We start from the raw sequence: 20,498 nt of genomic DNA on the forward strand, positions 1-20,498 counted from the left end.
TATCTCTCCCAGGCACTTAAAGCTTCAGCCCCTAGCCTGAAGTCATCAGCAAACTTGCTCCAGGCAAGCCAGTCTTAGCCAGTAGCCACTGGTCCACAAGCATCATTTAACACTTACTGTGTTCCAAGCCCTGGAGGCAAGAACTGAGAAAGACCCAGATCTGTGATCGCACTGTGATGGTGACAATTTCAGCAGGGGGAGGGGCAGATAATAAATGGAGCCTTGTTTTATTGTTTTGGTCTGTGTAGCCCTGGCTATCCTGGAACTGAATCTGTAGACCAGGCTGGACTTGAACTCAGAGATCCTCCTATCCTTGCTTCCAGAGTATTGGGATTAGTATGCCACCATGGCCTGGCAAATGAAGACTTTTGTTTGGGTTGTTTTTCTTTCTTTCTTTCTTTCTTTCTTTCTTTCTTTCTTTCTTTCTTTCTTTCTTTCTTTCTTTTTTTTTTTTTTTTTTTTTTTTTTTTTGGTGTTTTTGAGACAAGAGTTTCTAGACCAGGCTGGCCTTGAACTCAGAAATCCGCCTCCCTCTGCCTCCCAAGTGCTGGGATTAAAGGTGTGCGCCACCACTGCCCGGCGTTGTTGTTTTTCATTTTGAGACAGGATCTTATTTTGTAGCCCAGGCTGACTTGGAACTCAGGCCAGCCTCAAATTCAGAGATACACCTGCCTCTGCCTCCTTAGTGATGGGATTAAAGGCGTGTGCCACCACTGCCCAGCCACAATAAGATCCTTTAAAGGTGTGAATTGGCTGCAAGTGGAGTGAGTGAAGGCTCACAGGCTTGGGGAGACTGAGGTCCTAGGGCAGCCTAAGGTGGAGGAGTCCTGAGCCAAAAGATCTCTGGATCTTCCCTGCAGGGAAAGGGCTGGAAACTGGACAGGCATGAGGTCGGGGTCTGGTGGCAGACTGGGGTTAGTCCCGGAGAGCCCTATCCTCACCCGTGCTCTCATATTCTCCCCAACACTTCTGAACTTGGAGGAGCCGGAAGCTGGAGGTTCTGGAGCCACAGCCTGGAGCAAAAAGCAGGCCCCAAAGCAGTTTGATGATAGTGCCCAACCTTGGTCCTCCTGACTACTAACCACTGTCAAGAGCACCCACAGGGTGTGGTGGCCAGCAGCTCCTTCTGCAGTCACAGAGTCAGGGATGCACTCCCAAATTGAGTTGGGGTGGGGGGACCTGCCTACCACCAGGGCAATGATCTAGATCTGATCCAGCCTGGGCCCAGCCCCAGAAAGGAACACCCAGGAGTGCCCAGACTAAGGCCTGCAGCCCTCCTCCAGTGACACAGCAGGGGATCTAGGGAACCCTGTTACAGGAAGGGATGTTTCTCAGCAGGGTGTGTGTATGCATGCTTATGTGTGTACATCCATGAGTGTGTGTGTGTGTGTGTGTGTGTGCGCGCGCGCGCGCGTGTGTGCGTGCGCACACGTGTTCGTGGGAGCCTGTGCACAGCTGACTTTGCTCCCTAGCAAGCAAGGCCAGCAGCAGCTCTACCTGCCACTGGAGGATGCGGTTATCCCAGGCTGCCAGGTGCATCAGAATGCCTCATTAAGGGATTTGGAGACATGGTGTAATCCCCACTAAGGGATAGATAGATGCTCAAGTGTCTCCTCTAGGTCTCAGGACCTGGCTGCATTTCCGTTGGTGTTCTGAGTAGGACCAGGAATGATTGGTGCAAGCCCAATGACAGAGGTTTGGCAGAAGGAAGCCACAGCTCCCAGAAGCTCTGGTCCAAATTACTGATTCCTCGGTGAGGGGGTGCAGCAGGCTCTTCGGCTCCTCCATCAGTGGCCAGGTCACCTGCTGGCTCCAGGTTCCTCAGATACCACAGAACAGGGACATTCACACCTAGGAGAACAGTACCAGGGTTCTGCCCAGTTCACCCCCATCAGGCCAGAATGGCCACAGTTGGGTGTGGGGGTGCTGGTGGGGGAAGGGACCCTTCCAGATCCTTAGAGTTTGACATGCTCCTGGGTTGGGAAGTTCTGGCCTCCACACTTGAAAATCTCTGGGGAACTGATGCCCAATGTCTTGCCAGCTTTCTGTCCTTGCCTTGGGTTACCTAGGAGGAAAGTGCGGGTCTCTGCTGTCCCTGAATGTCCTCAACCTGAGTTCTCTTAGAAGCACCCACTCCGTAGTTTAGACTTCCCATCACCTGGAAGACCCTTAAATTTCCAAGCCTCTGGGGCCAGACCAAGCCTTGCCTCCCTCCCTCCGATCGTGCCCTACCTCCCGGCTCCCTTAGAGTTACACCCTGATAGCCAAGCCACAGTGTGACTTGCCTCCCACCGTCAGCTCAAGCCAGTCCTTGGCGCAGCAGAAAGGTTCTGGCGGTTCACCAAGTGTCCCGCAAGGAAGGAGCACAGGAGATGCCCTGGGGAGCAGAGAGCCAAGGGGCGGGATCAACAGGTTCGAGTGCGGGGCGGAGCCAAGAGTAAGGGGTTGGGGTCTCTCCAGGTGACAGTAGCCACCGCCAGGCCCGCGCCTCCTCCCCCGGCGGTGATTGGCAGGCGGCCTGCGCCCCGGCTCCCAGGCGACCGACGCCCCGCGGGGCAGGCGAGTAGGAGGGGGCGCCGGCTATATATACCACTGCTCCGGAGGGCTGGGCGCGCGGGGACTATCCCGCCACCGTTGCGTCCCTATTTGCTCTCGCTACTTAGGTCTGTGCGCAGCACTCACCGAACTCACGGCCCGCAGCTCGAACTCACGCACGGCCCGCGGGCCGGGATGGCGAAACGCGGGCCGACCACAGGGACGCTGCTGCCCAGGGTCCTGCTGGCCCTGGTGGTGGCCCTGGCGGACCGAGGGACCGCCGCACCCAACGGCACGCGGCACGCAGAATTGGGGCACGGCTGGGACGGCTTGGTGGCCCGCTCGCTGGCACGCCTGCCGGTGGCCGCGCAGCCCCCGCAGGCGGCGGTCCGCAGCGGCGCAGGGGACTACCTGCTGGGCCTCAAAAGGCTTCGGCGGCTCTACTGCAACGTGGGCATCGGATTCCACCTGCAGGTGCTGCCCGACGGCCGCATCGGTGGTGTGCACGCAGACACGAGGGACAGTGAGTTCTGGGCGCGCCGAGGGGATAGGGTCCCGGGCAGTAGTAGTCTCGGGGGCTGAGTAGAGTCGAGCTCCCACCCCTTGGGCTCCAGGACTGAGAGCGCACCCGGCGGCCGAGCCCCGCCTCCCGCCTTCGGAAGCCTGGTCTCTCGGTGCGGAATTCCATCGCCTTCACCCGCCCGCACCCACGGGAGCCCGGGACAAGCGCCCAGACTGAGGCTGGACTTGAGGGCCACCGGTAGACAGGAGATGAGCTCTTAAAGCTTGCTTTGGGGACCCTGGGCTTTTCACCCCAGCATCGAGATCCCAAGAGGCTTAGAGTCGGAGGGTCTGTGTGGGTCCAGGGTCACCTAGGCTTTTCTGACCTGCGATCCCTCCCCCCCAACCCCCGCCTCCCCAGGTCTTCTGGAGCTCTCTCCGGTGCAGCGAGGCGTGGTGAGCATCTTCGGAGTGGCCAGCCGGTTCTTCGTGGCCATGAGCAGCAGGGGCAAGCTCTTCGGTGTGGTGAGTGCCAGCGGGTCTGGCTGGGCCACCTGCTCGATACAGTGTGCAAGACTAGCGGGATTGTAAACCCTTCACCCCACACATACACTTGTGTGTTGGTCACAGAGGACTGGCAGTAGGATTGCCAGGTCTCACGTTTTCAGTCAAAGTAGCCAGAGCCAGGCTGGGTTTCTAGACCAAGGGAACTACCCCATCCAATTTCCTCCTGAGTGAGGTACTTACTGATTGGGGCGGGTGGGGCGGGGAGAGGGGTACTCCAGCAGGAGATATTAAGTTGATAGGGGCAAAGCAGGTGAGCTAGCTATGCCTAGCGTGGACTTATCACCTCTTCGAAATCTGGGACAGTTTTGACACTCCGCCTACCTAAGAAAGATCTCTTGGGTCCCGATTGCGGCAGGTCCCTGGCTCACCCAGTACCCTCTTTCCCAGCCTTTCTTTACCGACGAGTGTAAATTCAAAGAAATACTTCTGCCCAACAACTACAACGCCTACGAATCCTACGCGTACCCCGGTATGTTCATGGCCCTCAGTAAGAACGGGCGGACCAAGAAGGGGAACCGAGTGTCGCCTACCATGAAGGTAACCCACTTCCTTCCTAGACTGTGACCCTCCGGAGCCCTGCCTCAGCCTCGGAAGCACACCCTACCCCTCAGGAGGAGCACTTTCTCTCGATGGAGAATTGTTTGCAAAAAAACTGGTCTAAGATATTTAAATTATTTAAATATGTATATATGGACGCCCAATTATTTATAATTTTATGTATTCTCATTTTCGGGGGGGGGGATATGACCAAAAGAACAAACAAATTGCAGCTCAGACCTCTTTGGAATAGCGGAACAGACTTCTTTCTTCACTATCAAAGATATGGGTGTGATGCTGTTTCATGTGTGCCTCTAAAACTTGGTGACATCAGTTTCCAAGGGTGCCTGGCCTGTAACTGGAAAGGCCTGCCTGGGACCTCTGAGGCAGTGAGAAGGACCCTGAGCGTTCCCGATCGGGAGCATTCTGCCGTCGCCGCTCCCTCTGCTTCCTTTGGTATGAACCCTGTCGGATCGGTTTACTCCAGGGACAGAAGTCCTCCCGCCTCTGTTTTTAGATCTCCAAGACTGATCTTTGAACTCTCTTGCAGTCAATCATCTTCTTGGACCTACCGGATAGGAGACCCTTAGACAACTTTATAAACTCCTGTTTGCCATTTTTGGACTGGCCAACAGGGCACGTTGCTTGTAGCCACTGGAACTTTGCTTTTCTGGAGAGGAACTAGGAATGGACAAGAGGGTGTGTGCGCTCGCCACAACTCAAAACTCTGGGGATGAAATTCTGTTTTGTGATAGAGGATGATTTGTTGGGATATAACAATGTATTTTGCAAGAATCAAACTGAGAAAAACAGGCTTCCCTGAATATGGGAAGCTTTGTGCTGGAACTCCATAATTTAAGGGTGAGCTGCCCTTTCCCACCCCAGGCAGCCTTTATGCAGGCAGACTGCAGGAGTCCGAATTCCGGTGCTGCCCCAAGGTGAAGGAATTCTATCCCCATCTACCTCAGAGTTCCTGAGACCCTGGTGACTAAGCTGGAGGCTCTGCTGGGTGCATCTGCCTGCTTCTCTTCCACATGTAGTATCTGGACCCTTGTCACGTTCCAGCTATCTTTACCCAATGATTTACTTTTAGTAAGGGGTATTCATGGTGAAAATATGCACGACCAGCTGTCGGAGTGCACTATATGGTCACCAAGTCAAGTAACCCTTATATTTTTCTTTATATATTTTACGAATGTAACCCCTGTCACTGAGACCAAAATGGAAGAGCAGGGTCGGTGGCATTTAAAAAAAAGGGCTGAGGTGAGGGAGAACAATTAATTTTAATGAATGACTTTGGAGTTTATACAAAATGACCTTAGCTCGCTTCAGGGAATGCTTCTCCCCAAGATGTTAAGACTCTGCTGGGAGACTTCTGAGCAACCTCCCGAATTAACTTTATGGGAGGCTACAGACAGCAAGACTGGAAAATCTCATTGGCATTTTTTTTTTTTGTCTTTCACATTCCTTTAGAAAACTCTTTGTTTGGATGCTAATGGGATACTTAAAATACTATTCTGTACCACAGCCCAAGATGGAAGAAGCCACACCCCAAAGCTGAGGTGGGAGCTCCTCCCAAACTTCCTTTCTGTCTGGTGGCTCACAGGACAATAAGATTTTGTGTTTTTTAAATCCAGGCCCTAGGCTCCAAGAGTGTTGGGGAGAAGACAGTTGAAATGTCTTTTCTTCTTGTTATTTTCTAAAAGACGGTCTCATAGCCCAGGCTGTACCTGAACTTGCTATGTCACTAAAGATGACCTTGAATTTCTGATCCTCTTGCCCCATTTCCTAGTGCTAAGGTTACAGGCATTGCCCACCACGCCCACTCCTTAGGTGCTGGGAATTGAAATCAAGTGCCTGCCAGGCCACTCCACAGAGATAGGCCTCCCTCTTTTTTGTGGGGGAGGAAATGTGGGGTCTTACTCTGTAGCCAAGGCTGGCCTACTGCTTGAGCCCAAGTGTTGAGACTACAGGTAGAAGGCACCTGCCCTGTTCTGATGGGATTCTCTGCAGCTATGTTGCTTCAGGCAGGCTGTGGTCCTACCTGACACCTATTACCTGTTTCTTCAGCCAGCTAGCTCCCTTTCCTGCGCCCAGGGACAAGACTGTATCTTTGGAATTTTGTTACCAGAATGGGTTTGATGTTTCTGCTCTGTATCTGCCACTGTTACCGAGTCGGTCTGTAGTTACTACAGGTGTCGACCCAGAGATAGTATGTGCTATGCACACTGGATGCTCCATCCAAAGAGAAGCATTCAATCATGTATAGACAGCCCCATGGACTGATGGGAATGATTGGGAGAGATATTAAAATGACAAACGTGTCTGCAAGCACCTGTGTCTGCTTTGTCTTTTTTCTATTTGCAGCTGAGCAGAGTGGGAGCAAGGAAACTAGTTTTAGCCAGCTGTGTGCACACACAAATGTGGCTTGGAAAATAGTCCCAGAGGCAAAGGTATATCACAAAGTTTTACCGCATCCTGTGTCTCCCCTCAGTGGGGTTCTGTGGCTGCCCACTCAGTCACTAACCCGGGTGTAAGGGTCTGTGTCCACACGGTGAATACTTACCCCATGAAGCACAATGAGGCAGAAGCTGGCCAGGAGGAGCACAGTCAACACATATGTTTGACTTCAGCCAACTGCTCTCAGTGAAGATATGAAATCATATAAGTCATCAAAGATACCAGATCACAGGTTGATTATTTTATAAAGTTTCTGTCCCTGCTTCATCCTCTTAAACTCTTAAGATTATGGGTTTGTACTACTACATCTGGTTGAAATTTGGTCTTAATTGTTCTTATATATTTATAGCTTGTATGAGAATGTGTTTAGATTTTTGGGTTTGTTTTGCCCTTTGCTTTTAAGATGGAATTCTAGCCCACTAGAGTATGAGACACTATCTTTTACCCCAAGTAGTAGGCTTCTGGTGATGAAACACCTTTATCTTCAGCACTCGGGCAGGAGGATCTCTGAGTTTGAGACCAGCCTGGTCTATAGAATGAGTTAGTTCCAGGGCTAATTCAGAGAAATCCTGTCTTAGGGGGGGAAAAAAACCAAGAAGCAAGTAGGGGTTAGAGATGTGGCTCAGGAGGCACCAAGCACTTGCCCAGCAAACAGGAGCCTTGCCTTGGGTTCCAGCATCCCATAAACAGGCTGTGGCATACCTGTAATCCCAGCATCTGGGAGGCAAAAGCAGAGGATCCTGAATTCAAGGGGACCCTCCAATACATTGTGAGTTTGGGGCCAGCAAGGAACTAGGGCAAGCCACTTATGACATATCCCCATGCAAAGGAGGCCAGGCATAGGTCAGACTCCACTCAATCCACTTGGTCCATTTAGACTTCCAGCCTTCAGGTTAACTCCACACACCCAGGCCTTAAGCCACTCAATTATAGTACCCCAAGGGACTGGTACAGGAGTCTGTTAGTCATAGATGGTCAGAGGCAACTAGAATCTTGAGCATCCACCTGTTCTGTTGGCTCTTGGGCTCCTCAGCAAAGTTGTTCTAGCCAAAGTAACCATCGTTAGCTTACTGATGCTTTTGAATTGGTCATCTCCAGCACAGAAAGGTTGTGAGAGAGTGTGTGTGTTGCCGGGGTGTGTGTGTGTGTGGGGGTCCTCTGTGGCTGGCACTGAGTAGGGTTGAGTGTGTCTTTGTTTTGTTTTAGTTTTGAAGTTTTTCTTGCATTTTTTTATTGTGTATGGGCTTCAGGATAGGACATATGCACAGAGAGAACAACTTAGAAGTCAGTTCTTGGTCAGGCATGGTAGAACACTTTAAATACCAGCACTCAAAGGCAGGTGGGTCTCTGAGTTTGAGGCTAGCTCAATCCACATATTGAAATTTCAGGCCAGCCAAATAAGACCCCATCTTTTGTTTTTCCTGTCTATCACTCTCCAGTCATATGGCAGGTTTGGCAGTTGCCTTTGTCCACTAAGCCATTTCTCTGGCCCTGGTTTAAGGGTTTGGGTTCTTTTCAGTTTGTTGTTTTGTTCAAGATAGGATCTCACTATATAGACCAGGCTAGCCTCAAACTTCCAGAGATCTTGCCTGCCTCTGTCTCCTGAAGGTCAGGATTCAAGACATGCACCACCACATCTGGTGATTTGGGGTTTTTAATTTACTGGGAGAGCTTGCACACAGTCCCCACTACCACAGGTCCAGTTTCTCACATTTGGGGAAATTGCTCAGGTCAGTACATCTGGTGTGCAGTGGATGAGCCTGGGGCTTCCTCAACTCCCTTTCTTCAGGGAAAACTTTCTAGTGTTAGAGTTACAGTAGCCAAATAGAGACTTTCTCCTGGTGACAATGGCTGTAAGAGAAGCCAGAAGGCATACTAAACTGTAAGCCACCTGAAGCTGCCCCAAGTGATAACATGCCACTACCCAGTCAAGGCCACCTGAGCCAGACTGAGTGCACAAAGGTCGCTTAAGTGGTGGGTGGGAGAGATGCACCACAGGGCGTGGTCAGCCAAGGTTATTTCCACTTTCACCTCCCTAAGTGGTGTGGCATTCATCCCTGGAGGAGTCTGGAAATCGTGTAACTCACCTGGCAGGTGGCCTCACTCCTTTAAAGGACCACTTGTAGCATGTAAAACAGTCAGGGGCCCTGCGTCATTGGCCAAGCCCAGAGCATCCCATCCTGGACAGTCTGTATGCATGTGCCCCACACTTGCTGAGTCCTTCCATGTTAGGCACAGCTCTGTCAGCTGTCCCCTTCGACTTTCCTCTTGCTGAGAGGAATGTGTGCCCCTCTGCTTCATCATTGGCAGAAACGTCTCTATGTGACTTCTGAGGCAGGCTACCCTCAGTGTTCTGAGCTACTACAGGGTTGGGCGGCGGAGGTCCTGTGTCTGTTGTCCCAGGAGGAAGCAGATCCGGTGCGGGCTCCGGAGGTGAGTGCTCTCTTAAGAGCCCTTATTGAGCTGGAGTTTTACATGAAGACAGCCTGGCTTTCAATCAGGCTAGGTCTTAAAAACTAAACAAACCAGAAATCCAGCAGTGGGGAAGTAGAGGCAGGAGGCTCTTGATCTCAAGGTCAACTTCCCATACAGTGAGTGGGTAGCCAGCCAGGGATCGTCAGGTGGTAGGGGCAGGCAGATGGGGATTCAAGGTCACCCAAAGCTACCTAGTAAGCTTAAGGCCAGCCTGGGCTACTTGAGACCTTATATCAAAAACCAAAAAAAAAAAAAAAAAAAAAAAAAAAAAAGCAGGGCAGTGGTGGCACACACCTTTAATCCCAGCACTTGGGAGGCAGAGGCAGGTGGATTTCTGAGTTCAAGACCAGCCTGGTCTACAGCTGGAACTACAAAAAAAAAAAAAAAAAGGAACTTTTAGAGTTAGAGGCTGTACCATGGGAGTCTTTCTGGCTTTGGTGCCTGCTTAGCTATTGTGTGTTAGCCCAATGCTAATACTGGTTGTTCTGGGGAGGATGGACCATGCAGGGTCTTCTGGCAGAAGCAGACTCTATTGCTGTGATTAAACACTCTGAGCAAAGGCAGCTCAGGAAAGGAAAGGGTTTATTCTGCTTCCAAATCCAAATCTGATTCCTGAGAGAAGAGAGAAGTCAGGAACTCGAGGCACAAGCTTGAAGGCAAGCCATCTTGCTTTCCCACACAGTATTACCTCCAAAAAAGACAACTCACACACAGCCAAGGACACGCAGCAGCTTTCTTACACAGCCCAGGATCACCAGGCCCTGTGGTGCACTCCTTTAATCCCGGCATTAGGAATGCAGAGGCAGGTAGATCACTGAATTCCAGGAGACCCAGGACTATATAATGAGACCTTGTTTCAAAAATAAGCAAACAAAAAAACAAAAACAACAAACAAAAATTACCCAGGATCACCTGCCCAGGGAATGGGGCCACCTACAGTGGTCTGGGATCCCCCACATTAATTAACAATCAAGACAGTCCCCTACAGACATGGCTACATGCCATGATGCACTTAGCAATTCCTCAATTGAGACTCAAGTGAGCCTAGGCTGTGACAAAATGACTGTTAAAACTAAGACAGGGCCGGGTGGTGGTGGTGCACGCCTTTAATCTCAGCACTTGGGAAGTAGAGGCAGGCGGATTTCTGAGTTCAAGGCCAGCCTGGTCTACTAAGTGAGTTCTAGGACAGCCAGGGCTATACAGAGAAACCCTGTCTCAAAAAAACAAAAAACAACCTAAGACAGGCTCCAACTCAGAAGAGAGCTTCTATCATACTAGGCCAACACCCTGCACTGAGGTGTTGTACTTACTGTACTTACACTTTCACTTTTTTTTTTTTTTTTTTTGGTTTTTCAAGACAGAGTTTCTCTGTGTAGCCCTGGCTGTCCTGGAACCCACTCTGTAGACCAGGCTGGCCTTGAACTCAGAAATCCGCCTGCCTCTGCCTCCCAAGTGCTGGGATTAAAGGCGTGAGCCACCACCGCCCGGCTGTACTTACACTTTTAAGTCACTACATTTTCTTCATTAATTGAGTATTGCTTAACTAATTAGCTGACTAACTGATTTTGAGACAGGACCTCAGTCTGTAGCCATGGCTGATGTGTAACTCACTGTGTATACCAGGCTGGCCTAGCAAATCACAGAGATGAGTGCTGGGATTAAAGGTGTGAGCTACCACACCAGGCTAGATTTTTTTTCAAAGATTTATTTATTATTATATGCAAGTACACTGTAGCTGTCTTCAGACACACCAGAAGAGGGTGTCAGATCTCATTACAGGTGATTGTGAGCCACCATGTGGTTGCTGGGATTTAACTCAGAACCTTTGGAAGAGCAGTCAGTGCTCTTATCTGCTGAGCCATCTCTCCAGCCCTAGATTTAAAAAAAAATAATGTATATGTGTGCGTAAGTATTGGAAGCAGTAGGATCAGAAATTCAATGTCATCTTTAACTAGAAATTGAATAGCTTGGGCTAAATGAGATCTTGTCTCAAAAAAACGAAAGAAGGAGAGGAGACAGGAGTAGTGATTTGCATTTTTTCCCCAGACAGGGTTTCTCTGTATAGACCTGGCTGTCCTGGAACTCACTTTGTAGACCAGGCTGGCTTTGAACTCAGAAATCTGCCTGCCTCTGCCTCCCGAGTACTGGGATTAAAGGCATGCGCCACCACTGCCTGGGTTGTGATTTGCATCTTTAATCCCATAACATGGTAAACAGAATCAAAAAGATCTCTGTGAGTTTGAGTCAACTCTGTTCTATATGGTGGGTTGCAGGCCCAGCCCAGGCTATATAGTGTGACCCTGTCTCAAAGAAAAATAAAATAGGGAAAAGAAAAGAAAAGAAAAGAAAAGAAGAGAAGAGAAGAGAAGAGAAGAGAAGAGAAGAGAAGAGAAGAGAAAAGAAAAGAAAAGAAAAGAAAAGAAAAGAAAAGAAAAGAAAAGAAAAGAAAAGAAAAGAAAAGAAAAGAAAAGGAAGGGCTGGCGAGATGGCTCAGTGGGTAAGAGCACCCGACTGCTCTTCCGAAGGTCCAGATTTCAAGTCCCAGCAACCACATGGTGGCTCACAACCATCCATAACGAGATCTGACTCCCTCTTCTGGAGTGTATGAAGACAGCTACAGTGTACTTACATATAATCAATAAATTAATCTTTAAAAAAAAAATAGAAAAAGAAAAGAAAAGGAAGATTCAGGCTTCTATGGCAGTGCTCCACAGGCAGTGTTTTTGATAGCCATCATCCACTGTACCGTTACCTCAGGCTGGAAATTCACAGCTGAGTTACCTACTTTGGGGCTGTGTCTTCACTCCACAGGTCCCAGACTGGATTCTCCCTGTGTCCGAATATGCTCATTTTCTTTGTATCTCTGCCTTGATCTTTACCTATGAGGACATGAACCCTGTGGGGTCAAGCCTCACAATAGTGACCCTGTCTTACCTCGTTCTGAGCAACTGGAGGGTTAGGCCTCCAGCAACAACAGATTTGGAGACCAAGTCCCCTATAACAAAGCCTTCTTGTGAGCAGTGTGGGGACATTGTCATACACAGTCACCTTCTGGTCTCTCCTCTAGCCATGAGAACTTGGTAGCCTGCCCACATCCCAAATTAGACGTATGGAGCGGAGGGACACACATGAGGATGGGTGAGGCAAAGCAACACTCCAACCCAGGCCAGCCTGGACCAGCCATGAAAACAGGTTCAGGCCCTGGGGCCAATGGGCAGTGCCCCCAAACCTACCTTGGTGTGGTCTCACCTTCCCTCCCATTCCCCAGGGAGTCCCTGACTCTTCCAAGCCTCTTGACGCCAGCCCAGGAGGCTGCGGGTTTACAGAGGGGCAAGCAGACCTGGAGAAGACCCCAGGCCTCCAGAGGCCCTTTGAACCCCTCCAGGGCCAGGCTTATTTGTACTTCAGAGCTAACTTCCCTTAAGTTACATTTGCCAGAATTTGCTGATGGCTTTAAATAGCTCCTAATTACCTTCCAGATGGACAGTGGAGCAATGAGAGGCCAACCTAGGTTGTTGTGCCTCCCTCCCACCCACCCACCCCTGCCCCCAGACACAGACGTGTGCTGAGGGCTCCCAAGAGATGTAGGAGCCTGGCCTCAGCCCCAGCCAAGGCTTCAGCTTGGCTGAAAGACCCTGGAAAAGCAGGTGCCAAGGCACTGTCTACTCCTCCACCCAACACCAACCCCTCTTCCTCCTTGCATGTGGGGGCTACAGTGGATACCTAAGCCACGTCACCCAACATCTCCTGACACTCATTCCTAGCAGGCAAAGGACTTGTGTGTGTCTGAAATGGGAGGTGAAAGAGACTCCCAGATGTTTGGGGCTCATCCATGCTGAACAGGGCTCTGAGGACCTATGTGTGTTTCCCATGGAGCAGGGCAAGGGCCACTGGTTGGTGGCTCTGAAGAACACACAATTTCCTCGTGATTCTGGCAGCCAGCAGTTGGTAGTGGGCTAAGCAGGGTGTGTCCCCTCCCCAGGTCCAAAGCCGATTCCTTCTGGCTTCCTGCAGTTCCTGGGCTCCAGGCAGTGGGTGATGGTGGCTGTCCTTCAGTCCTCTGCTCTGTCTCCTCTTCTTCTCTGAAAGGGCACCTGGTATTAGATGTGGGTCTACTTAGAACCCAAGAGGATACTCTTGAGAATGTTAGCTATGCTGTCTCTGTAGAGAGTTCATTTCCAAAGAAGGTTCCATAAGCTAGAAGGTAGACCCATCTTTTTTGGGGGGGGGGCAGCAAGGTGCACATTCTGCTTCCTACAGTTAGGGAAGCACTGCCCATCCCCCAGCTCCACAGGCTTGGCTGGGCTGTGCATGGAACAGGCATGCAACTGGCCTTTCAGCCCTGTCCAGTATGGTAGGCCAGGCACAGGGGACAGAGGAGCTAGCCCTGTGTGGAAGTGTCTGGGATTAGAGCAGATACATCACCATACTCAAGCGGATCCCTAAACACTGGACTCAGGAGGGCCAGAGAAGGCCATGCAAGTTCTCCCTGTCCAGCCTGGTCTCAGGGCCTTTGCATTTCACTGCCTCAAAAACTCCCTTTCCTAAGCTCTCCCAAGCCCACACAGCTATCTCTCTACTCTGTATGTTTATGCCACAGACTCTGAGCCTGTAAGAATGAGATCCCATATTATCTGCCTTCTCTGAGACTCCCCCAGTGTCAAGAGAAGGAACCAGCATGCAAGAACAGGACAAATGTCTGTGAAGAAAATGAGTGAGCGTGAACAGGAGGTCAAGGATCCGGTCCCAGGCAGCTCTCAGTCTGGGCAAGCATTTCTAAACTTTGCCTTCCTTCCTGTTGGGGGTGAAGGTCTGGGTCTGTTTGGAGACTCAGGGTGTTTGTTCCTGCAGAGCTAAGGCTGGCTCATTCCAACTAGGTAAGAGTCAAGCAGCCCCCCCCCCATGGAACATCAAGCTGCCTTCACGCCTGGTGCAGGGGCCAGGCTGACCGTTTGCTGATGTGTGCAGTGCCCAACTAGGGCCCTTTTGGCGAGAAATGTGCATTTTCGCGCAACTCGGCCCAGGAAATCCCTGGCTATTCATGTGCTAACACAGGATCTAGTCCCCAATGGCCGCCACAACAGGAACCAGAAGGAGCCCAGAGGAGCCTGAGGTTGGCCAGGAAGCCAGCCAGGGGGTTGAGGTCTCTCTTCCACAAGCGCTTGCCCTGCAGGGAGCCCACGGGTGTCAGAACTCTGATCTCTCACACTCATTTTTGGGCCTTAGTTGTTCCAGCCAGGGTGTCACATGGCACTCATGTAGCCTGATATCAGCCCCAAGTTAGCTTTTGACAACAAGAACCAGGTCCATGAGCTAGTGTCACATCCGCTCCCAGCCTCACTCTCCTTACCTGTAAAATGAACCGTAGTTGCCTGGTCTTCAGTGTCTGGCTGAATGAACAATGGAGATTGGAAAAATGGCCCCCAACCTGCAGTCCCGTTCCTCCCACTGCTATCAAAGCTAACTCCAGCCAGCAGGCGGTCCAGCTCTGTAACAAGCTGCTGCTGTGGGTCCTGTCACTCAGGACAATGACTCAGGATGTTCAGCAATCTGAGGTCATCCTTAGCTACCTAGCAAGTTGGAAGCTGCCCTGGGCTACAGGAGACTCTGTTGACATGTCCCAATCCACCATGGAACACACTTATGCTAACAGGTTGCTTGGGTTATAGCAGGCTTGCTTGCAGCCCTGACTCCTGATCCCCACCCCCACCCCCGCCTCCAGGAAGTTGTTTCTCAGCTATTTTTTCTGGAGTCAAGGATTCTCCCACGCTTCTGTTTCAGGGATTCTATTGCTGAGGGACAGTGACCCTCCCAATGGGGCTAGAAGTAGCAAGAAACCTGGCTGGAGCTTTAGTCATAGTTGAGGGGCCATGCTACCGTTCACGGGGACATGGGAGGGATTGGAAGATGCCTCCTGCATGGGTACATGGGCATGGTGGCCAACAGTACCCAGGCTGAGGCCCTGGCATCTCTCTTGCCTCCTTCTGTGATCTCCTCCCCCAACAAGTGAGGCTGGCTACCTGTCCCTGCAGGGGTTTAGAGTCCTGCCCTGCCTGATCAATGACTCTCATGGACAGTCTCAAAGCTGACACTGGACATATGGCCCACAGAGCACACTCTTTACCCTTGTGCTTCCAGTTTATGACTGTGATGAGCTGAGGCATGGCCACGCCTGCTCCCAGAGTGGGGACCAAGCTCCTGGCAGCGAACTGGTGGTGAGAGAGAAAATGAGAAAATGAAACATTGTCTTGGAAGGTAATAAAGGTCAAGGAAGGAGAGAGGGGGCTTCTGGGAAATGCTTAGTGTGCTGGATGGCCAGGAGAATAGGGAACTTTAAGGCAAAGCTCCAAGAGGCCTTGCTCAGGAGGGGTCTGGAAGCCAGTGGGGCGTCAGCAAGCGTTTCCAGAGCAGGGGAGGCATACTGAATGGAGGATATCACAAGCTAAGGCTGGGAGCTGGGGGCTGGACCAGCTCCAGGACAGCAGTGGGGAAGGATGTTGGGGTGACAGGCAGAGGCCAAGGGTCTGGGCCCTGGCTAGCCCTGAACTCTTCCAGGAGTGGAGCTGGAGCTGCTGGGCTGTTTGAAGCAGGGCAGGGACCTTGATTACTTGGCAGGCAGAGTTTGCCATGAGATCAGGCTGTGTGGGCAGGACACTGAGACCAGTCTGGTCCCCTGGAAGAAGTGCAGGGAAACAAATAGTGAGTGGCCACACTGCACTTAACAAGTACCACTGAGGACAATCGATACTCCCCCCACCCGGCATCCCTTACAACTCTCCTGCCACCACCCCAGTTTGGCAATAGGGACCATGCTGCTTCAGCTCAGAACGGCATCTGTTTGTTTCTTTGCAATGAGTAGTTTATTTTCCAGCTTATAACAGGCACCCACCTCCCTTGTCATGAGCGCACAAACCAAAGAAAGAACGTTAGGAATTTCCCAGCAGGACAAGGGCCCATAGGCAGCCTGCCTCACTGCCAGGCAGTTCCATCCGGCCCCCTCATCCCTACCAGCCCAGCACCCTGAGGCTGAGAGTCACCAGCGGCCCCGAGGGAGGCCCCTAGAGTCGGTCCCGTTAGGGCTGATTCTAGACTCTGCCATCCATGATCACCTTTTCAGAGATCCTTGGACAGATCCCTCAATCACTGGGCAGTTAGTCTCCAGCTTGATGGTGGCTGCCAGTATTCAGGGACCCTCTCAGTGATCCCCAGGCTTCCAGCCATCAGCTGAGTGCTCAGGGCCCTGATAGGACAAGACTCGACAAGCAAAGGGGCGGTGGCAGGCAGAAGCTGGGGTACCCCTCTACCCCAAAAGAGAGGTCTTCACATCTCTGCAGTATAATCTTGGACAAATCACTTAATCCCTCTCTTCTGTGCTCTGTCCAGCTACAAAACAGTACTTAGGTGGCTTGGGGCCCCTAATTAAGCCAGCTGGCATGGTCCTAGGGTTTCAGATGAAAGGCTGATTGAAGTACAAAGCATTGTGGCCCAGGCAGAGTTGCAAGTCTGTAAGAGAAAGGAGTGCTCTACTTAGAGAATGCTGGGCCTCGGGGCCATTCACACAAGGTAGGGACAGTGTCACACCCTGCGAGGTGTCTCTGAGCTGCACTCCCTGAAGCCACCCCTTTCCTGTTCCCTCACTTGGCCTCCTGCAGAGACTCTGGAATCACAGTATATCACCATTGCTGACTACAGCCTGAACTGCTGTCCCCTCTTCTGCCCTCCCATTCTGGTGGCCTGACTCCTGCTCCTTCCTAATTCCTGCTGTCTTTTGAAGCCAATTTAAGATTGTCTTTGGCTAGCTGGGCGGTAGTGGTGCACACCTTTAATCCCAGCACTTGGGAGGCAGAGGCAGGTGGATTTCTGAGTTCGAGGCCAGCCTGGTCTACAGAGTGAGTTCCAGGACAGCCAGGGCTACACAGAAAAAAATAAAATAAAATAAAGTATTGGAAAAGTAGCCAATACTTTGTGGGGGGCATGGGCCCCATTTTCTAGTATGGAAACTGACATGAATGTTCAGTGACTGTCAATATTTCAGTTCTAGACTTTGGGGTATAGGAATCTGGGAGTCTTTTCTGAAACATGGATAAGGGACACATATCATGCTAAAATCCTGGGGCTCACCTTGCTGCTGACACAGGAATCCCTTATGGGGGACATGTCTAGGATTAGCCCAATTCAGAAGAAATCACAGTGCTGACCACTGTCCCTGGTGTGCTGACCATGGTCCCCTGGAAGGCAACTCCTCAGCAAATCTCTGTTTCGAAAAAAAAAAAATTTTTTTTTCTTGGCTACAGAGCAAGTTCAAGATCAGCATGAGCTACATGAGACCCTGCCTTAAAACACCCCAAACTCAAACAACAGCAAAGTCAATGCTCTGGACCAAGAGCTGGGAATGGTGGCCCACACCTGTGATCCCAGCTGGTGGGACTCTGAAGCAGGAGGATTTAAAAATTGAGACCTGGGCTGCACAAGGAAACCCACCATGCGCACGCACGCACGCACACACACACACAGGAAAGAAGGAAAAAGCTGTATCAAGAACGACAAAACAAAACAAGACACACACACACACACTCGCGCACACACACACAGGAAAGAAGGAAAAAGGAAGCGAGCGTAGGGTGCAGGACAGGAGTGAACAAGTGGGGTGGATGTATCTGATGGGGAAGGGAAGTCCTTGAGAAGTGGAAACTGCTCAGATCCTTTCAGTACCTGGTTCACTGAGGGCTTTCCTGGGCACACCCATGGATCCTGACCCAATTTTTCTTTTATTTGCCAAAATCACACAGCAAATAACTTCCTGAAGCAGGGAAGCAGAAGTCCTCTGGGGAACTGGGTTGTTCTGTCCACCCGCATTGGTTACCCCCAGCCACCTCGCTTCTTCCAGGAAGGGTTAGAGAGAACCAGACTGGAGAAGCTCAGAGGTGCTCCAGTTGGCCAATCTGACTTCACTCCCGTGTGACTCGGTGGGGCCTCACACCTGCCAAGCACCTGTGCTCCTGGGAAAGGCTGAGATGGGAGGGGAGGTCTGGCTCTTTGAATCAGCACCCTCCCTCCCCAGACCCCAGGTCTTGAGGCAACAGGTGCTGGCTTTCCCACGTGGCTGACAGCAGGTGCTGGCTGCAGGGGTCCTTTTTTTCTGGAGAAACTGTGTCTTCTCCCATCTGATCATTGTCAGCCCAGGAGACCCCCAGCAGGGCCTCAGTAGTCTTTACCCTGGCAGTCAGGGATTCTGATCTGATAGGGTTAGGTTCAACTTCATGCAAATACCAGACCAGGCTGCAAGCTCTGGTCTGCTGGTGCTCCCTAAAACAGCAAACTGAGAAAGTAGATGCGTCAAGGAGGAAACTTCCAACCCATATTGTGGTCCACCCAAACTTCCCATAGTGCCCAGGAAACAGGGCCTCAGCCAGACCCCTCCTGTGATCTTCACCCTACCTGCCATGCTTCCTTCCTCCCAGCCACACTGCTCTTTCAGGCTGATATGCAGTACTTCATGTACTTCAGCCCTTCACACTTGTTGACGGTTCTCCCTCCCTTATCTTCATCCCTAAATGATAACCTTCAGTACAACCTGGGTCAGTGCCTATTTGGTTTCCCTCAAAGCAAGCCTGTCTGCACACTGTCAGCTCTCACCTAGGTTTCTCCTCATAGTGACCAACAGACTCTCCCAAGCACTGAGCCCCAGAGTGTCTTGTGGCACTGTCCCCATCAGAGAGCACAGAACAGGTGTTGGATAAGTAGTTTTGGAATGGATGGGATAAGTAGGAAAATGGAAGTTTTGGGTCCCCAAAATACAACCTCTTGCCCCAGGGCTTCAATCAGGGTGGGGTGCCTCATTTGTTTTAAACTGTTACCAGAATCTGTAGTAATCTCTTGATTTGACCTAAATTAATAAACCAAGTAGTGGTGGTACACACCTTTAATCCCAGCTCTCTCTCAGGAGGCAGAAGCAGGCGGATCTCTGACTTTGAGGCCAGCCTGGTTTACAGAATGAGTTTTAGGACAGCCAAGGATACACAGAGAGACCACGTCTTGAAAACCAAAAAGAAAAATGGAAGGAAGGAAGGAAGGGAGAAAGGGAGGAAGGGAGGGAGGAAGGAAGGGAGGGAGGAAGGGAGGGAGGGAGGGAGGAAGGGAGGGAGAGAGGGAGGGAGGGAGGGAGGAAGGAAGGAAGGAAGAGAAAAAAGTCAGATCTGACTCTTTGAAATGAACATTCCCTATTGTTCAGCTCAGAAACAAAATAAAATAATCCTTTCCCTATCCCCTACCAACTCCTTCCATCCCCCAACTCATTGGCTTTCCCCACTCAACACCAAAGAAAGACCCAAAGGAGGATTCTAGGGGTTGGGGCAAGTCAAAACCAGAGAGAAAAGCAGAACCCAGTCCAGCATTAGGCCAGGGCCTCTTTGAGGGCTGGCTGTGCTCGGTGTGTCTGTAGTGTGGGCAGTGCAGCCTTCCAGATGCTCCTGGATGGACCACCACTTCAAACACCCAGTCCCGCCCAGCTCCTATAAGCCTCCGTGTATTTCAAAGGCACAGCCAGTAGAACTTTCCCTGTAATCATTAGGCCTCAACTTGCTTTTAATGGACCATTAAGAGGGATATGATAGAGAACACTCCTGATCATTACTGTGTTCTGAAGGCCATGGAGCCCACCTGGAGGGGCCTGCAGGGCAGACACCTGCAGTGCCACCTCCTCCTGGGACTACACTCCAGGGAGCCAGGACTCTGTCCTGCAGTAGCCCTGGCCTGCAGTGGAGGCCATGGCTATGAGGGCCAGGGTGATCTGCCCATGAGTCACTTTTTGCATGAGAATCCTAACTCATCTCTGCCGGTCACCTACTTGGTGTGAGCTGTCAGGTGCCTTGCCTAGCTAGGCCTTTTCTGTGAGGATTTTTAAAATATTTATTTATTTATTTATTTATTTATTTATTTATTTATTTATTTATTTATTTATTATATGTAAGTACACTGTAGCTGTCTTCAGACAGCCTAGAAGAGGGCATCAGATCTCATTACAGATGGTTGTGAACCATCATGTGGTTGCTGGGATTTGAACTCAGGATCTTTGAAAGAGCAGTCAGTGCTCTTATCCGCTGAGCCATCTCTCCAGCCTGCTAGGCCTTTTCTGAACTGTGGGCAGGAATAACAGAGCCGCTTGCAGCTCTGTACAGAAGCATAGGCCTTCACACAGGTAAAACACCAAGTAAACCCTCAGCTGAATCGTGATCCCCCAAATTCATGTCTATATGGAGCCTCAGGATGCCATCTTTGGAATACAGGCTTGGTGGCTCACTTCCAATACTTGGAAGACTGAGGCAGATCGATTTGGTTCATATTATGGTGGCTAAAAGCAGAGAGAGAACAGGAAGGGGAGCAGGGATAATATGTCCGCTAAGGACCCATTCCAGTGACTTTCT

General features: G+C 50.9%; 1 protein-coding gene across 1 annotated transcript, besides 18 other annotated features; it reads left to right on the forward strand.

Moving 5' to 3' along the window:
• Positions 493-2,615: a promoter, noted in NCBI's record as "XbaI/BssHII fragment; -2112 to +3". NCBI's record gives the evidence for it as "EXISTENCE:reporter gene assay evidence [ECO:0000049][PMID:1426633]".
• Positions 2,178-2,615: a promoter, noted in NCBI's record as "BstXI/BssHIIl fragment for -427 promoter". NCBI's record gives the evidence for it as "EXISTENCE:reporter gene assay evidence [ECO:0000049][PMID:7952517]".
• Positions 2,416-2,438: a protein binding site, noted in NCBI's record as "Sp1 PRO site; Dn-Sp1". NCBI's record gives the evidence for it as "EXISTENCE:protein binding evidence [ECO:0000024][PMID:8606002, PMID:8844688]".
• Positions 2,489-2,517: a protein binding site, noted in NCBI's record as "CCAAT box". NCBI's record gives its function as "may positively or negatively regulate promoter activity depending on presence of Fgf4 3' enhancer" and the evidence as "EXISTENCE:protein binding evidence [ECO:0000024][PMID:8606002, PMID:9322240]".
• Positions 2,612-6,471, forward strand: Fgf4 (fibroblast growth factor 4). The gene is made up of 3 exons (NM_010202.6): positions 2,612-3,058; positions 3,458-3,561; positions 3,991-6,471. The coding sequence occupies exons 1-3, from the start codon at positions 2,731-2,733 to the stop codon at positions 4,165-4,167; spliced, it is 609 nt and encodes a 202-aa protein (NP_034332.2). The 5' UTR covers positions 2,612-2,730; the 3' UTR covers positions 4,168-6,471.
• Positions 5,085-5,913: an enhancer, noted in NCBI's record as "DpnI/EcoRI fragment; 0.8ED". NCBI's record gives the evidence for it as "EXISTENCE:reporter gene assay evidence [ECO:0000049][PMID:2188089]".
• Positions 5,161-5,453: a conserved region, noted in NCBI's record as "conserved_region; Hom3a". NCBI's record gives the evidence for it as "COORDINATES:sequence alignment evidence [ECO:0000200][PMID:15183731]".
• Positions 5,161-5,510: an enhancer, noted in NCBI's record as "3a fragment; 6251 to 6600". NCBI's record gives its function as "enhancer in myotomes, limb bud, and apical ectodermal ridge (AER)" and the evidence as "EXISTENCE:knockout evidence [ECO:0001091][PMID:15183731]".
• Positions 5,196-5,221: a protein binding site, noted in NCBI's record as "GATA-b probe". NCBI's record gives its function as "synergizes with Myf5/Myod to promote enhancer activity" and the evidence as "EXISTENCE:protein binding evidence [ECO:0000024][PMID:15183731]".
• Positions 5,256-5,281: a protein binding site, noted in NCBI's record as "E-box 2". NCBI's record gives the evidence for it as "EXISTENCE:protein binding evidence [ECO:0000024][PMID:10985858]".
• Positions 5,256-5,281: a protein binding site, noted in NCBI's record as "E-box 2". NCBI's record gives the evidence for it as "EXISTENCE:protein binding evidence [ECO:0000024][PMID:10985858]".
• Positions 5,266-5,271: an enhancer, noted in NCBI's record as "E-box 2". NCBI's record gives its function as "functions as an enhancer when multimerized in a reporter construct" and the evidence as "EXISTENCE:reporter gene assay evidence [ECO:0000049][PMID:10985858]".
• Positions 5,498-5,772: an enhancer, noted in NCBI's record as "HinfI/DraI fragment". NCBI's record gives the evidence for it as "EXISTENCE:reporter gene assay evidence [ECO:0000049][PMID:7969117]".
• Positions 5,613-5,648: a protein binding site, noted in NCBI's record as "octsox element". NCBI's record gives its function as "interacts with Sox2 to promote enhancer activity" and the evidence as "EXISTENCE:protein binding evidence [ECO:0000024][PMID:19531481]".
• Positions 5,613-5,649: a protein binding site, noted in NCBI's record as "octsox element". NCBI's record gives the evidence for it as "EXISTENCE:protein binding evidence [ECO:0000024][PMID:7969117]".
• Positions 5,613-5,649: a protein binding site, noted in NCBI's record as "octsox element". NCBI's record gives its function as "synergizes with Pou5f1 to promote enhancer activity" and the evidence as "EXISTENCE:protein binding evidence [ECO:0000024][PMID:7590241]".
• Positions 5,613-5,649: a protein binding site, noted in NCBI's record as "octsox element". NCBI's record gives its function as "promotes enhancer activity" and the evidence as "EXISTENCE:protein binding evidence [ECO:0000024][PMID:7969117]".
• Positions 5,618-5,639: an enhancer, noted in NCBI's record as "octsox element". NCBI's record gives the evidence for it as "EXISTENCE:reporter gene assay evidence [ECO:0000049][PMID:7590241]".
• Positions 5,679-5,695: a protein binding site, noted in NCBI's record as "Sp1ENH". NCBI's record gives its function as "promotes enhancer activity" and the evidence as "EXISTENCE:protein binding evidence [ECO:0000024][PMID:8844688]".
• Positions 6,472-20,498: the final 14,027 nt, after the last annotated feature.

This window comes from Mus musculus, chromosome 7 (genome assembly GCF_000001635.26).
Source record: "Mus musculus strain C57BL/6J chromosome 7, GRCm38.p6 C57BL/6J".
In the NCBI taxonomy this organism is placed as follows: domain Eukaryota; kingdom Metazoa; phylum Chordata; class Mammalia; order Rodentia; family Muridae; genus Mus; species Mus musculus.